This window comes from Colletotrichum godetiae, assembly GCF_030913485.1.
Source record: "Colletotrichum godetiae strain CBS 193.32 chromosome Unknown BDP55scaffold_87, whole genome shotgun sequence".
Taxonomy (NCBI): Eukaryota; Fungi; Ascomycota; class Sordariomycetes; order Glomerellales; family Glomerellaceae; genus Colletotrichum; species Colletotrichum godetiae.
Window position 1 is genome coordinate 21,570 of NW_026851335.1, and position 14,701 is coordinate 36,270.

The 14,701-nt window shown below is 47.9% G+C and overlaps 6 protein-coding genes across 6 annotated transcripts; 3 read left to right on the forward strand and 3 right to left on the reverse strand.

Moving 5' to 3' along the window:
- Positions 1-515: 515 nt before the first annotated feature.
- Positions 516-1,049, forward strand: BDP55DRAFT_533416 (cyclin-like protein; the record flags this gene model as incomplete). The annotated part of the gene is made up of 1 exon (XM_060567861.1): positions 516-1,049. A coding segment is annotated over one exon (534 nt), but the record flags the coding sequence as incomplete, so codon positions are not given.
- A 2,541-nt stretch (positions 1,050-3,590) lies between these two features.
- BDP55DRAFT_684876 (uncharacterized protein) lies at positions 3,591-4,537 on the reverse strand (the record flags this gene model as incomplete). The annotated part of the gene is made up of 1 exon (XM_060576426.1): positions 3,591-4,537. A coding segment is annotated over one exon (399 nt), but the record flags the coding sequence as incomplete, so codon positions are not given.
- A 952-nt stretch (positions 4,538-5,489) lies between these two features.
- On the reverse strand, positions 5,490-6,363 carry BDP55DRAFT_760898 (uncharacterized protein; the record flags this gene model as incomplete). Its single annotated transcript, XM_060580855.1, has 1 exon — positions 5,490-6,363. The coding sequence occupies one exon, from the start codon at positions 6,361-6,363 to the stop codon at positions 5,848-5,850; it is 516 nt and encodes a 171-aa protein (XP_060422406.1). The 3' UTR covers positions 5,490-5,847.
- A 1,971-nt stretch (positions 6,364-8,334) lies between these two features.
- BDP55DRAFT_773843 (putative G1/S-specific cyclin) lies at positions 8,335-9,022 on the reverse strand (the record flags this gene model as incomplete). The annotated part of the gene is made up of 2 exons (XM_060581190.1): positions 8,335-8,805; positions 8,879-9,022. The coding sequence occupies 2 exons, from the start codon at positions 9,020-9,022 to the stop codon at positions 8,335-8,337; spliced, it is 615 nt and encodes a 204-aa protein (XP_060422407.1).
- Positions 9,023-10,787: 1,765 nt separating this feature from the next.
- Positions 10,788-11,654, forward strand: BDP55DRAFT_638545 (uncharacterized protein; the record flags this gene model as incomplete). Its single annotated transcript, XM_060573126.1, has 1 exon — positions 10,788-11,654. One exon carries the CDS (start codon positions 10,788-10,790, stop codon positions 11,652-11,654), a length of 867 nt encoding a protein of 288 aa, XP_060422408.1.
- Positions 11,655-13,185: 1,531 nt separating this feature from the next.
- Positions 13,186-13,845, forward strand: BDP55DRAFT_760906 (uncharacterized protein; the record flags this gene model as incomplete). The annotated part of the gene is made up of 1 exon (XM_060580856.1): positions 13,186-13,845. One exon carries the CDS (start codon positions 13,186-13,188, stop codon positions 13,813-13,815), a length of 630 nt encoding a protein of 209 aa, XP_060422409.1. The 3' UTR covers positions 13,816-13,845.
- Between the last annotated feature and the right edge of the window lie 856 nt (positions 13,846-14,701).

The window sequence follows — 14,701 nt, forward strand, 5'->3', positions numbered from 1 at the left end:
TAATAGGACCTAGAAGTCTGCCTTGTCGCTGTCCATTCATTCAAACTTGCCATCTACATGACTCAACTACCAAATGACTATGACGTGAACATTGCTGTCTCTCGTCAGAGGTGTGTGACTTGAAGATGAATACTCATTCGTATTCGAATGGGAGATTTGAGACTTATTTGTCTTATATTATTCAAACATGACCTTGTTTCAGCCCTGCGTTCTCAGGCAAGACAATGTCTAGCGAGCTAATACATTCGCTCCTTTTCGGTGGTACGGCTATATAAGGATGCTCTTTCGACTGTTATACTCTACGAATAAGTGATTCGGATCGAACCTCGCATGCTGGAAAGTCAGCATACTAGCAAAGAAATGAGTCTCAAATTAATAGAAAACAAAGAGGAACAGAAAATCTTGGAGGAAAACGACGAGATCATGTTCGAACATCTTCTGACGATAGAGGTAAAGAAGTGAACCCATAGCCTTGTTGGGCCTTGTGAACTGATATAGTGCAGGAGAAAACCTTGCCCTCGGCACACTACATGGAACTTCATCAAAACTTACAATGGCGGGATAGAAGAGAGCTCGTCGACCGCTTTCTATCGTATTCTATAAAATTCCGCATTCCCATGGAGACTGTGTTCCTGGCAATCAACTTTGTAGACCGCTTCCTTTCCAGGAAATGCGCTGGTAAACATCTTGAAGTCTTAGGCTCAGTAGCTTTCACACTAGCCGTCAAGTACGAGACACCTGACGTGCATGAGAAAGAAACGGAGACTTACCTTTCTGTTCTTCATGATTTAGGGGGGTTTGGCAAAGGATATAGACCGAGCGATATTTCAAGCATAGAGAGGCAATTGCTGGGAGCGCTAGATTATTTACTCGGAACACCTAGCCCCTTTTTCTTCCTGCGTCGCATGCAGATTCTCGACAAAAGTAGTCAAGACATTTTGACAATAGCACAATATCTTGCAGCAAGCAGTATGTTGTACGAAGAGTTCCTTGGGATCAGGCCTAGTCAGATTGCCTCTGCATCATACTTCCTCGCCGAGTCACTCCTGAAGTATGCAAATCATACAGCAGACCTGACAAGCTCTCCCAGACGGGTAAGTAATGCCTGTAAGGCAGTGATAGTTGCTGACATTACTTAGTCAAGCAGCCGTCAAAAATGTAATGAATGCCAAAAATGCGAGATAATTTCTCTTGCACTCAGACTTTGGTATTGTTTACGTCGAGACAATGGCATTGGGTCCAGAAGTCTGCTCGAAGAGATAACTAGCGAGTTTGCAAAAGCCGGAGCCTTTGTCAAGGCGCAAATAGGAGTGAATTTTCGGTGCACTTGGGCAAACCAAGATTGTTTGCATGTGGAGTCATGGGAGTTGTGGGACAGTGTGGATAGTAGCGAGGATAATGAAGACGATGAAGACGATGAAGACGATGAAGACGATGAAGACGATGAAGACGATGAAGACGATGAAGACGATGAAGACGATGAAGACGATGAAGACGATGAAGACGATGAAGACGATGAAGACGATGAAGATAATAAGGAGGATGAGGAGGATGGGGACGATGAGAATGATGGGGATGATGGGGATGATGGCATAAATGGTGCTGACAGTGTGGGTGGGAAGACTCGGGACGCTTTGCCGCCTCTGATTGAGATGTTGTCTCGCTTTCGAAGCCGCTTGCTCCCTTTTAGGCACATCGCTACTAATTGACACATAAATAGTCACTTTGGTGTACGCAATATTACATGGTGGAAAATCATGACATCTGCATTTCTTCCATGATTGCGTTTATGGCCTTTGCCAAGAAGAAACGGCATCTTATCGATGGGAGCTTCCCTTCGCAGTCACTGTGAAACGGGTGCATACCATAACCGCAACCCTTACCGCAGTCAGGCATCACTGCATGCCAGTTGCCCAAGGCATAAGCTCAAACGTTCAGAGCGTACTTATTTTCCTTACGATCGAAACGATCAGTCTATGAAGCATTTGTACCAGATGCTGATGACATGGCGACCGAAATGCATTGACTATGGATCAAGAGTCCATCATGCTACCAACGCCTCCCAAAATTGAGTGAAGTGTAAATTTCTCTCCTGAATCTCGTTACAAGACATCTGTAATGACCCGTCAGTTTTCTTCTGACCCTGGAAATGGATTATCATAGGAAGGCTGTTTCTGAGAGACGGCTGTCGATGAGAATGCTACGATGCCTAGAGTATGCATGCACCTGGCCCTGATGGATTGGGTGCACCATGAACCTGGAGCCCAATTTCACATACATTATGGAGCAGGACTTATCACATATGCAAGTTAGGACCGAGGAGCCGACTTCCATGGACACTATGGATTGAAAGCTATCATACACAAGAAACATGCAGGGTGAAGAGCGATTGCCCTGTCGAGATGTCTCGCACCTATTCTTGCAGCTATTTATGGCCTCGGCTTGCCTCTCACCTGACCTTGTTCGCCTACACGACGCGCACTGCAAATATGCTTTTTCAGCACCGACAAAAGCATGTATATGGGCATCGGAGGCCTATGCCACAATGCTGGACCAATCTAAACCACTAACTGTTGGTATTCCTATCACAGGGATGGTTCGAACCGTGGGTGACGAAGAGGTCAAAATCTATATATATTTAACTTCTGCGTAAGGTGTAAAAAGGAGGTTCTAACCGGAGGTTGGGTAGACCGTAGATCTCGTAAGTATGGTCTGTAAGTGGCCCCTGCGCGGGCCCCTTGCCTCGAGGTCGAATTGGACTTCCAATCCGACACTAACACACCTGAACGAAGTAAGAGCATGGCCTGGACGACTGATTTAGATGCATAATCGCTGGGTGCTTCCAAATCCAGAACGAACGGTGAGGACGCGGTCGTGCAGTCTTGTCACTTGGCCCTCCGCCATTAAAAAAAAAACGATACAGATAAAAGAGGCTCGCACTGGAAATCCCGCGCGCTACGGATACTGCCATTATTTTGACCAGACGCCAGGATCATCGCGTGCGCTTCTGTTCTGCCAGTGACGCCAGCAGGAGACTGACTGGCTGTTGACATCCCATGTCCAACAGCTCGGTTTCGACCGACTGAAATTTGCAAGTAGATGAGAAATCGCGGCTATTGAACGTGGGGAATCCTACCCGCTCCGGCGAGGCACACGTTCCAGCGCTCAGTGCAGTTGACTGCCGAATCGAGAACTCCACTACCGTCGGTACGCCCGCATGTTCCGATTCAGGTCGCTGGACTGCTAAGCAAGCAGCTGTGGGCAAACATCATCCACGTGAAGTAATGCGGTCACTGTTGCTGGAAGACGATTGGGCTAGGCTCTTGAGTACTATAGAAACTCAACTTGATTGCGGTGCACGGTATTAAGTGTGAATGAATGATGCCCACGAGACACTCATCTCAGGTTTCAGATCCTAACCCTAGAATGGGATGTAATCATGTTCGATATACGGACAGGCTGGCATGGATTGACCGTTCTGTCTCACTGAGGCCTGAAAATCTGAGGACTGAAAATCAAACCCATCTGGGAACTTCAGATTCAATACAAGGCAAAACTCTAAGAAACAAGGAGAAGCTTGAGCCTTTTCGCGGTGAAGGAATTACACACGGCTGATATCCACAAGATCACCTCTAATTTCTTACATAGAAACGGTGACTTATCACAAGTAGATACAATCGAGAAGGAACCATACCAAAAGCCAAGCAACAGCCGCCACTGAGAGCCATGTCGTCGTCCCAGTTTCTGTCGCGACGCCAACATCTAGGACAGACAGAATGCCGCTAGAAATAAGATTTACGGGTAGACAAATACCCATACAAGCCAGAGCCGTGACTAGGAGGACGGCCTTAAGTAAACCCACCACCATCAGAGGCAAGCAGAGGAGCCACTTGGTCCATCCTGATAGAACAGAAGTCAGAACCATCAGAAACGTGCCTACCAGGGGAACCACAAGCGACCAGTATGCGGCGGCAGCCATCGTATCGAGCACATTGAAGTCAACTTCCGCCAAGTCACTGACTAAGCCGTCCGGCAGCCCGGGCACAATCTGGCGTGCCGTGCTAAACAGGCTGTCGAGTACCGTGATTTGGAGGGCATCTAAGACGTCAAAGTCCTTAGATGAGACGATTTTGCTGGTCGAGTTCGGGTAGCCCAGCTGCCACACGCCCCGCGTTTGGAGACAGAAGTAGTCAGGCACCGTGTCTTCCTACCGAGTCAAGTCGTCAAAGAACTTGGACCTGAGGTTCTGCTAAATGTCGGCGAGTGGTGTGCTGACCGCTTGCTTTGCAGAGGCCACGGCCGTTGCGATGTGCTCTCCTGCTTTCGAAGCGACAGACTTCGCCGGGTCTACGATTTCGCTAGGGATGGTTATGCGCCTTTGCGCTTGGTCTTCGTGAAGGACCTCGAATGTTTTGGTAATATTCCGTACTATTTCTGCTGTGGTCACCTACACGACTGTTAACGAACATGGGCAGAGATGAGATAAGTCGATGTGGGGCTGGGTACATTCAGCATAGAACAGCTTCGTCCAGTGTGTGGGCCGGGATTGACGTGGAACAGGAAGAACCAAAGGAATCCTAGCCAAATGATGTCATGAACACTCGGAGTTAAGTATATGAGCAAACAAAAGTCGGCTACATTCTGTAACAAGAACGCGGTTCCTCAACATATTCAATGCCAAGCTTGACAAGGCCTCGAGATGAATATATCCACAACCAACAACGTACATTAGGCTAGGTACTATGGTATTTGGTAATTCAGACCCGCTGCAATAGTCTGATGAGTCCCATGTTCAATGTTGTACTAGACAGGCATAACCTCTTCCACATAGTGTGTTTCTCTTCAGCTGCCTGCAGAGCTTCTTGTAGCAGCTGCTTCGATGCGAGCTCGTCGTTGAGGATATCTTCCAAGGTTTCTTGAGTACACATGATTATGACTGTTGGTCGAGACATGACCAATATGAACCGAAGTCTAACGCGACAATTCCACAGCTGGAAGATGATATAGGATATTTATCAAGACTGCCACAAATAGAATTTCCCAACATCAAACGTACAGCTTGCGGGACTACTTTAGATCATAGCTGCGAACACCACTTCATTGAATCTTCCAGCCCTGTGAGCAAAGAACCCTTTAACCGGATACTGATACATAATGAAGTTTAATAACATCTCTTTCACTTGGGACGCTCTTTCATTATTGCTGGCACGGCATAGCCTCGCTCACGTGTAACTGGCGAAGAGAATGAACGGTGTGCATGAGTCATAAGCAAAATCATCAGTCCATATCTCGTTTTCATTCCGCCACAACGTGGTGACTGAAGTTACATAACGAAAACAAGATTTCGTACATCATAGTTATCTTGTTTCATTGGCCCGCCTAACAGACAATCTGCTGTTGTTCCCTAGCTAGAGTCAGCATGTGAAGGAGCGATCGTATTACCAAACAATATGACCTCCAGTCATCTTCCAATGGCTACGGCTGCTGAGGTAGGTCACAGGAGGGTACGGTCATACAGATATACTTACATAATGTCAGACAGATTGTAATGGGGTGTGTACACAGATCCCGGTCACAAGTGGGTGATCAAAGTAGGGGTTCTATCTGCAGTCGTACTGGAAGGCGAATATTTTCTCATCACTCAAAGCAGAATCTGACATCGAATGTGGCTGATTTGAATTCAGCTTTGCACAACGTCATTGATGCAAAATAGTAGCCATAGGACGGAGTCTTCATAAGGATATGCAAGGGACCCTATTCAATTCGCAGAAGCTAATTATTCGTTGTATGAAAAGATCTATGAAGTAGACGAGAAGTGTTTTGCTCTCTAGGATGTATATATTGTTATCATGAAATCATCAGCTGCGGGTCGAGCCACGAAGACAAGTCGAATAATCCTGGCATTCCCATGCTGGGCAATGCCGGAACTGGAACCGAATTCCATGGCAGCATTTGGTTGTAATCTTCTGTAAATACTGTTTGAAATGTAGTAGCGGGGTAAGGATTATACTCTGCTAGGGGGAGCGTACAGTCGAGGGTGCTGTAGTTCGAGTAGGGAATGATAGATGATATGGGGAAAGGATCGGACGACTCGGCGTACCCTCCGTCAGTGATTGGCGTGCCTAACTCGACCGTGCTTGACGCATCGGGCTGAGGCGTCGAAGGCCGCGTCTCACCTAGCACAATATATTTCAATCGCTGCATGTCGTTGCTTGCCATGGCGTCACGGACTTCCTGCAGTTCTCTGCGGAGATGTTCCACTTCTGATTGCAGGCGTCTAGTTTCTTCTTGCTTCTTCTTTCGGTGCTTGGCCTGAGCATCTCGATTCCTTTTCTTTCTCATCTCGGGTGAAGCACAGGTCATATTTACCGTGAGATGATAGGAACTTCTGATGATTTTGAATGGAAGCCGACAGCCCATTGATATATCGCCCAAGCTTCGTATGGAATAGCGAAAATACTAGGGGTTGGCCCGGCGGCTCGACAGTCCGAAATCATTGCCATTCAGTTTCAGAGATGAGATTTACATAACATCGATGTTTCAGATCACACGTAGGAACGTTGGGAAACTGACCACTTTCAGGAGCATAAGCTGTTGGGCGAAAACAATCAAAGGTACCGACGAAGATCTTGCATACAGCGAAGGTTACGGCACAGCCTCAGAGGGGCCTAGAACGAGATAGAAGTGATCTTGGGCACAGCAGGAGAGCACCTGAAGTGACAATCACAGCAGTGATAATATGGAAGCTGATGATACAGTACAATAGTTCATTCTGTTTTCCGGTGTGTCAGAGCTAGACAGTATTAGCGCATCTCGCACCGCTCAGCCGCCTCTTCAGAGATGCCAGCACACACTCTGCGCTGCCGTTCATCTTGATTCAGATGGCGGTCACTACCGTACGTTGCCGACATTCATCTTTGGTCTAGGCCGACTAGTCTGCCTTGAGAACAATTCTCAAGACGTCAATTTGCGGAGGCTCAAATATGGTCTGTTGTCGTAGCTTGTTAGTCGGTGTCAACGTAACATAACGTTTGATGATTGATCTGGTTATTCCCTATCACCTCATGAAACGATCACGAACAGCGGCGTGACTTTATGGGTAACTGACTACTGATCTTAGAGCAATCGATACTTTTGACCTGTTATGTTACGACATCATCCCGTGCAGTTTGCGTTGGCCGACATAAGTATTTCACGTGGCCCATACACTTCATGATGTGTGGACATGCCTCGTACCTATGAGGAGTCTTACTTGACTTTGGACGCATTATCGAAACCTAAGAAGGCCAGGCCGTCGTAAACTTGTCCATGTTCTGGCAATGTAAATCCCTTTTCGTGGGTAAAGTGGTGATTTCTCGTCGCCCTAATCTGATTGAAGTCCATCTCAGAGTCAGCAGTTGAAGGTTTAAGTTGCCTTTTCGCCTCTCATAGGATAAACTTTTGAGTGTGTCGGCTGTTGGCTGGACGAATAGACTTTAGCTACGAGGACGGGGGCGAGCACATATGGTTCATGGGACAGTCGAAGCAGATCATTGGCTTTCAAGGCAGAAGGCAATGATTGACGGGAAGGTTCAGCTGATCGTGCTAATGCGTCTCAAACTCTGATTAACAACCAACGATGTTAGTAGCCAGGGGCGATCATAACGCCGAAGCTCACCTTGCTAAAGTTGACGAACCGATACTCCAGCACAGCCTTACGCAATGTATTTTACTTGATGGAGAGCTTGATTTAGGCAGGTGACCCTACTCTATCCCTGATCGTCGCGAATCAAGTAGCGCATTTGCTCGCAATCACAGCAAGGACTGATCATGGGTCGGCAACTTAGCGCAGGACTCCACATACACCGACCAGATTAATCGATGTGGTCGACCGAGCTAACTGGATTGGTATCCTTCTCATCCATTTTCGACACTGCCATACTTCCTGACTTTCCTTGTTTCATCACGGCAAGTGGACAAGCTGTGGAGTAGATTGAGGTTTTAATCACAAGAACGGCTGATTTCTCATAGATGATGCCTAGAGCTAACGTTTGAGGACTTGGAATAAATGGCCATGTTTCACATGGTTCAGCACTAATGATGCAAGATGTGTTTTTCTGAAGAACGCCATGACACAGTAGATATTCTCATTGCCTCTGAAGTATGGCTGAATCAAGATTAGAGCTAACCAGCAGCTCCCGACTCAGACAGAACTTCATCTAATCGGAGACTACTTGCTGCCTTTCTCAGGAGTCAGCCGACCAAATCAGTGGCCAAACTGACTATTGACACCGAGCAAGTCATTGCCGGCAAATAGCAAACATTGACGAGCCAGAACAGATGACCTAGCGCCTATCAGTTCGTTGTAGCCAAGTTGGCTTTGCAATTATCCACTGCCAACTCCCTCACTGCAGCTTCGTTATCGTCGTCCATCTCAAGAAGCTGAATGAAGCAATATGAGTTTGGCGGGTTGACGCGCCACTTCAGTTCAGTAAGAATGTCCATTTCTAACCGGATGAAGAATCTCTCGTCTCGATAATACCCTTCGGGAATGAATTGCATAAGCCGCTTGAGAGATGGCACCCGCCCCTTTTCTTCAATGTACTTGGACGCAATCCATAAGGCAGTACAGCCGATCAACTTGTAGTATGCCTCCCCACAGAAGCTTTGTTCACAGCAGAACCTGTCGACAATGTTGACCGATAAAAACAGCGTTTCTGGAAGTAGGCCAAGCATAGCATGAGCCACTTGGAGATGTCGGACGATGTCCGGTCTCATTTCTCTTATTCCATCCGGGAAGCGCCTCATGTCGAGCATCGTCTCGGCCTTGGTGTTTGTCAGTTTAGCGGAAGCGACCTGAGTGTCAGGTTATCTGAACTTCTGAAGTACATGCCTCTACGTGCTCCATATATTTGAGAAAATCTTGAGAGTGCTCCTCACTTAGCTCATGCGTTCTGGAGAGAGATACCCTCTGCCTTTTCGCGATGGGCACCTCGTCGGGGCTCCCAAGCTCAGTAGCATCTCGTTTGAGCATCTTCCGCATGGTTGCAGGTCGTATATTGAGTTCAGACTGCAATGAAAAGAAGAGTGAATAACGACGTAGAAGTCGTAGTTCGGGAAGCTGGTATATGAGCATTGGACAACTAGCCATTTCAAGTTGGATGTTCACATGGTGGCGTTCGTATATTTTCATTGTTGCTCCCTTTGCCCTTAGCGCCTAAGGATCTAGGCGTTACGATGACATGAACAGTATCAAAATAACGTAGCAGAGTTAAGGTGGGGCGGCAGCAACAAAAAACCCGGTTTCGAGACGCAAAGCAGAAAGCGGGTACTTAGGGAGGCAACGAGTTCGATGGCTGTCGTTCCCAGGTTTTCCGTAACAGCAACAGGATGATGAACACACTAACATGATACCAACATGGGTGGGGAAAAGGGACTAGCTAATCAAAGCCCACCGCAGCGGATGGAAGGTACGTAGTGCAGAGTCAAGATGGACGTGTTGTCGATCCACTATAGCTGGCGGCGATAATATCTGTCGTAAAATTCACTGTTTCTCAAGTTCTACCAAGGCAGTGTGAAACGTAATGGGCTTGTGATTGGGGACATCGCCTGATGAGCTCCATTGCTTGGGACGAGGTGATTCAGCGCATCGTGACTATTGCCAGCCTTTTCCATGCATATTCTGGAAGGGACGAACCAAGGATGCGTAAGTCGTTCTCACTAGAACACGTTAAATGGTATGCCCTTTCAGGCATGACGGCAGACTCGTTTCTGGACAGCTACTAATTTCCAATAGTTGGCCATGTCTATCCTGTCTGAGCACCAAGTTGGATCTTCGAAAGATCAAATTGTTGTTTCTTTCTAAGAAAAAACATTCGTAGTTTGAGTAATGCCACGATGAAAACTGCAAGTATGCTCTGTATTTGCCCCGTTCAACGACGTAAGGAAAAAACGATTTAGAGCCTAAATGTCAAGATGGCTAGGCAGTAGCAAAGACCACGCCGCAGGCTTACGCGCCCATCTTGTTGTTTGACGAAAAGTTTGTTATCCTGTCACGAGCTGACAGGCGATATTTCGAGAAAATGCCCTGATCAAAGGTTGACGTTAACTTTGCCCCATGCGCAAGGATGTCTCATATGAAACGCGTACTGTCGGCCAGGTGGTTGCTTGGACTGCAGACCAACGGTGGCTAACACTACTAGAATGCTCTTTCCTCCTCTCGTACCTGTTATCATGTCTGGAACTGGCAGCCTCTTGAACAAGCTACCACTGACTGCTCTTGACATCAGACGTAAGCAGATGCGGATTGCTGACTTCACTACAATGACGCTCTCGATAATTTGCGGTTACGTTAGCTACCACATGCGTCGCACATTGATGTTTGGGGAGCTCAACTTGGTGCCGCTAAGTGGCGTTAACAGAAAAAACATGCGTAGCACAGTATCAATGTAAGTCTGTAACTCTCTCACTGCTTATCGGTTGAATGTAAAGGCGAGAATTGATTGACTGACAGTGTCTGGAGGACTATGACTTGACCATTATTTCCACCCAGTGCTGCCCGGATTCAGGCTGGGAGACTGCATCGTTCACCTTTCTGCACGAGAACGCGAAGACACCTGAAGGTTGCTCAAGCTGGAGCCTGTAACTGCATAAAGTCGTGCCATCCAGCCAAGTAAGTCGCCGGAGTAGGCGTCAAGTCCATCGGATGAGAATGTCTAACAAACGTAGCCATACAAAACGAGTCTGAGGACCATAGGTCGACCATCCTGACCGGCGACAGCACACACCGCGTAGCATCGAGAAACAACATGGTTTCATTTGCCAAAGTTTTGACAGAGGCACGGCGACTCCAAAGAGCGCAAACACCCCCGCGCCATGAAGGGGCGGGAACCTTTCCTCCGCCATCGTTCCTGCGACCAAATGAACAGCGAATGGTTGCGCGACCGGAAGCGCCCATCCCGTCACGAGAACTCGTAAGACGTCGACGAGCAGCCAATGCAGCTCATGATGCACCCCAAATTCGATCCAAGTTCTATATCGTACCAAGTCCAACAGGCACCGACCCGACATTGACCAGACTTGCGGAACCAAGACACGTCATTGAGTGTATGGGACATGATAAGCCCGCCCCACAACTCGATTGCCCAGAAGTGGACGACTTCTTTCTGCTCAAGGACGCGGATGTGATGGAAGATGAGATTTGGTTTGCTTTGACGCCGATCACCCGATTCTGGAATCCTAACGCAGCGTATGAGGCGAAACGCATTCTGGACAAAAATCGATTCGATTGCTTACTGGTCATCGGAATATGTCGCGACAGCACCAGATTGAGTCTCCACCTTTTGAACGACTACTGCACGGGCAGCATACTCGGGCCTTGGAGATTGGCTGAACATACGCTAGACAGCTTGCTCGAAAGCAATGGCTGGGTAAACATTAAAGACGGTATACACCCACAGAGGGTGTCTCTCGCCATCGGCCACGCTTTCCACAACGGCTACCGTGTACTGCAGCGACCTGGATCGGACGCTGAGTACCAGGGGATCATTGTAGTTGGTGCCTATGCAACGTATCCTAAATTGGCCCGATTGGGAGAGGTCGACTGGATTATCTTGCACGAAGATGCCACAACAATGCTGGAATGTATCACCAGCAAGCCCCTGCGTCTCTCATAAAACGACAAGACTGTACGATGTAGTAGTCTAGATGGTATTTCATCGCTCACAAGTCATAAGGTTCTTTCCTAGAGCACGTGAGAAAGACTTGTCGACTGAGACGGTTGAAATGTAATGCTCGCACTCTCAGTAGTTGGGGCTGGCTCCTTGAACCTCGTAGCTGTTAGGTAGAGTGGACTGATGGGGTGGTCAGATAGCGTGTCTGCCTTGCCCAGTGAAGGCTGGTGCTAGTCCATCTCATCTATGCCTCCTGTGAAGTCTTTTTGACGCAGACGCCGTCAAATTGAGTCGATATAATTATTGAACGCGACACGTTCGTCGTCCAACCGTCGCCCTGCGTAGATGCACGCATGAAATATGTAAATACTCACGCGATAGATTGCTGGACATGTCTTTACGTCGCTGCTAATATTGGCAGTGATCTTTTTTGGCCTTTGACAGCCGTCCGACCGAGTCTCACGTTGTCCTGGCAGAGGATTGACCAGGCGTCGCTTCCGTCGAAGCGGAAGCCGGCTCATCGCGCGAGGGACACAGTCAAACCACGTACGTAGAAGCTCAGTAGTTTATCCAGCAGTTCCTGCGCAGCTATGAAGGTGTCGTTCCGACGGACCAGGAGCCCTATTGAGCTACCCGTGGTCTAGTCTGGCTTAGTAACGAATGTAGTCGTCATGGTTCTGAGGCGCGTTGTGTAAACGCAGAGCTTTTCAGTGTGGAGGCCGAGCACACCCATCAGCTCATCGAGACTCCGTGCCTCAGCTGTGAGACGTTTTCCAACGGCCAGGCTTGCCGCGCTATGGGTACGTAAGCCTGAGAAGAAGATGCTGTCATGGCTATACAAGTCCTGTGGGCTCTTTTTTGCCCAGCCAGGCAAAGGAGAAATGGGGTATATGGGGAGAAAAGGAAGCTATTGTTACCTGATTTCATGCAGAAGTAGAAGAGAAAAGCAAAGAAAGCCGACATGAGTGGTCCTGGTTTCAGTTTACTCGGGCCAGTAACGTGAGTTCATGACATCCGTATTTACATTCAACTAAGCTCTCCAACGTCATCCGACGTGCCATAGCTGTCTTGTCATCGGATCTCGAGCTGTGTGACTGTATCGTGGCAGGAATCGGCTACATCAGGTCATGATATGTGCATGTACTTGTAGGTTGCCCCCACTTTATTTCCGTCGCACCGGCATCATCATCGCCAGGTGTTAAATATTCAGGTAATGCAAGAGAGGAAACGCCAGCTCGACAAACCAACAGGTACGTACGATCATAATCATTTAACCAGCAGTCCAAAAAGGCGCAATTCTGGTCAAAGACTTCTCAGTATGACGAAATACGCAAGGATGCGCCTGAGTTCTCGGGTTATGGCAGAATCAGTGACGAGAACGCGCTAAAGTTGTAAATTCAAGTCCCAAAAAGTCTTGCTAAGTCGAGCCACCTCAAATGATTGCCTCATCCCTTACGAAGCTTATGATCTAATAGAATGAGCGTTCAAAATATAAAAGACACAAGCCCCGTCAGGTAGCCAATCTCCTACAAAGATGCTTTTCCCGTTGATCGTCATTCTATCGGCCAGTTTAGTTGCCGCAACTAGGGCTCATACACTGTTCATCAAGCCACACGCCTTGTATGGTTCTTCTGTTGGGGTACTAGGATGCAAAATAAACCACAATCGTGTAGCGTACTGGCCGAGCGACGTCGACTGTGATGCGATCTGTGTCAAGGTGTCGCATGGTGTTCGAAGCCTCCATCTGTTGAAGGTTGATGAGTCTCAGGGATCGTATGACATCAGCTACGATGCGTGGAACTATTTGGTGACGGGAAAGTCCGCGCTAGAAGCACCGGCTACTGGAGGTGGGGTTGAAATGGACTACGAGTTTGTGGAGGCGGAGGAGTGCGTTCATCTCCTCTCGCATGGTAAGCTGCCACTGTCTGCATCAAACAGCATGACGTATTTGGGTAAATGTTTGTCTCAGCCTACTAGTTGGGTGGCACAAAACTACCAACTCTACAACATTCCGCAGGGGAATGATTGTCAGTATGGTTACGACGAAACCTGTATTGTAGACCTTGCTTTCGGCCTGAACCCAGTATGTCCACATATTCTTGGCTTTCCCGCTGTTCTAGAGGGTCATACTGTAGTGAACATTCCGTATCCCGTCGGGCAGTAGCTGATATCGAGACCCCGATGTAATGGCTTTTCCTTGTCAAGACGGAATGCTCTTCCCTTACGTGTGATAAGACTAATCGAGATGCTCTGTGCCAGCTGTTGTCACTACTTTAAAGTTACACATGAGAGAAGGTTCAGTCGCTGCCTATACTTGTTTCCCTAGCGTGCCATGCTTCACGAAAGTCTATTAACAACCGAAACCAATCCGAGGCTGCTTGACAATGGATAGTAACGTGGCTCGCCTGTGGATATGACAACAATCACTAAGAGCTTGATGCAATGTTACCGAGCTGAGTGATCAAACAATATGAATGCGAATCGATCCTCTACACTCCAACATGTACAACAACAAGCTAGCCGTGATACATGTCTGATCACTGATTGTTGTAGAGTCAACGGCGTTGATTTCGTAAACAAGTATAAGGATTCCAAGTTCTGATGAGACAGTCATGACAGTCCATCGTCTAGGTGCTATCGTTGGAGGGGCTCACGCCTAGTCAGGCCTTAGTATCTGCAGGCGATGCCGCTCACGGAGGAAAGAGCGGATTGTTATCATACATCACTATCATAACCACGATCACAATCATCACTACTATTACTACCGGGAACAGCCGACGGACCAGCAAGGGAGGAAACATGGTGTTGAGAATCCCCCGTCAACAGCGTTTGAGTTGCCTGGTTTGTCAGCTGCTCCATTCCGCGCGCCATCAGGGGTGCTGACTGACGAACCACCGCCGGTAGTCGACATGAGAACAAAGCCGCGTATGCCATTGAGCAACTTTCGCTGATGACAATGGGTATTGAAAGCCCGATAAATCAATACAATATCCAGGGCCGTGTTTTAATCCACCATGTTGCCATGAGACTTATAGGCTCTCCTAGGAAGA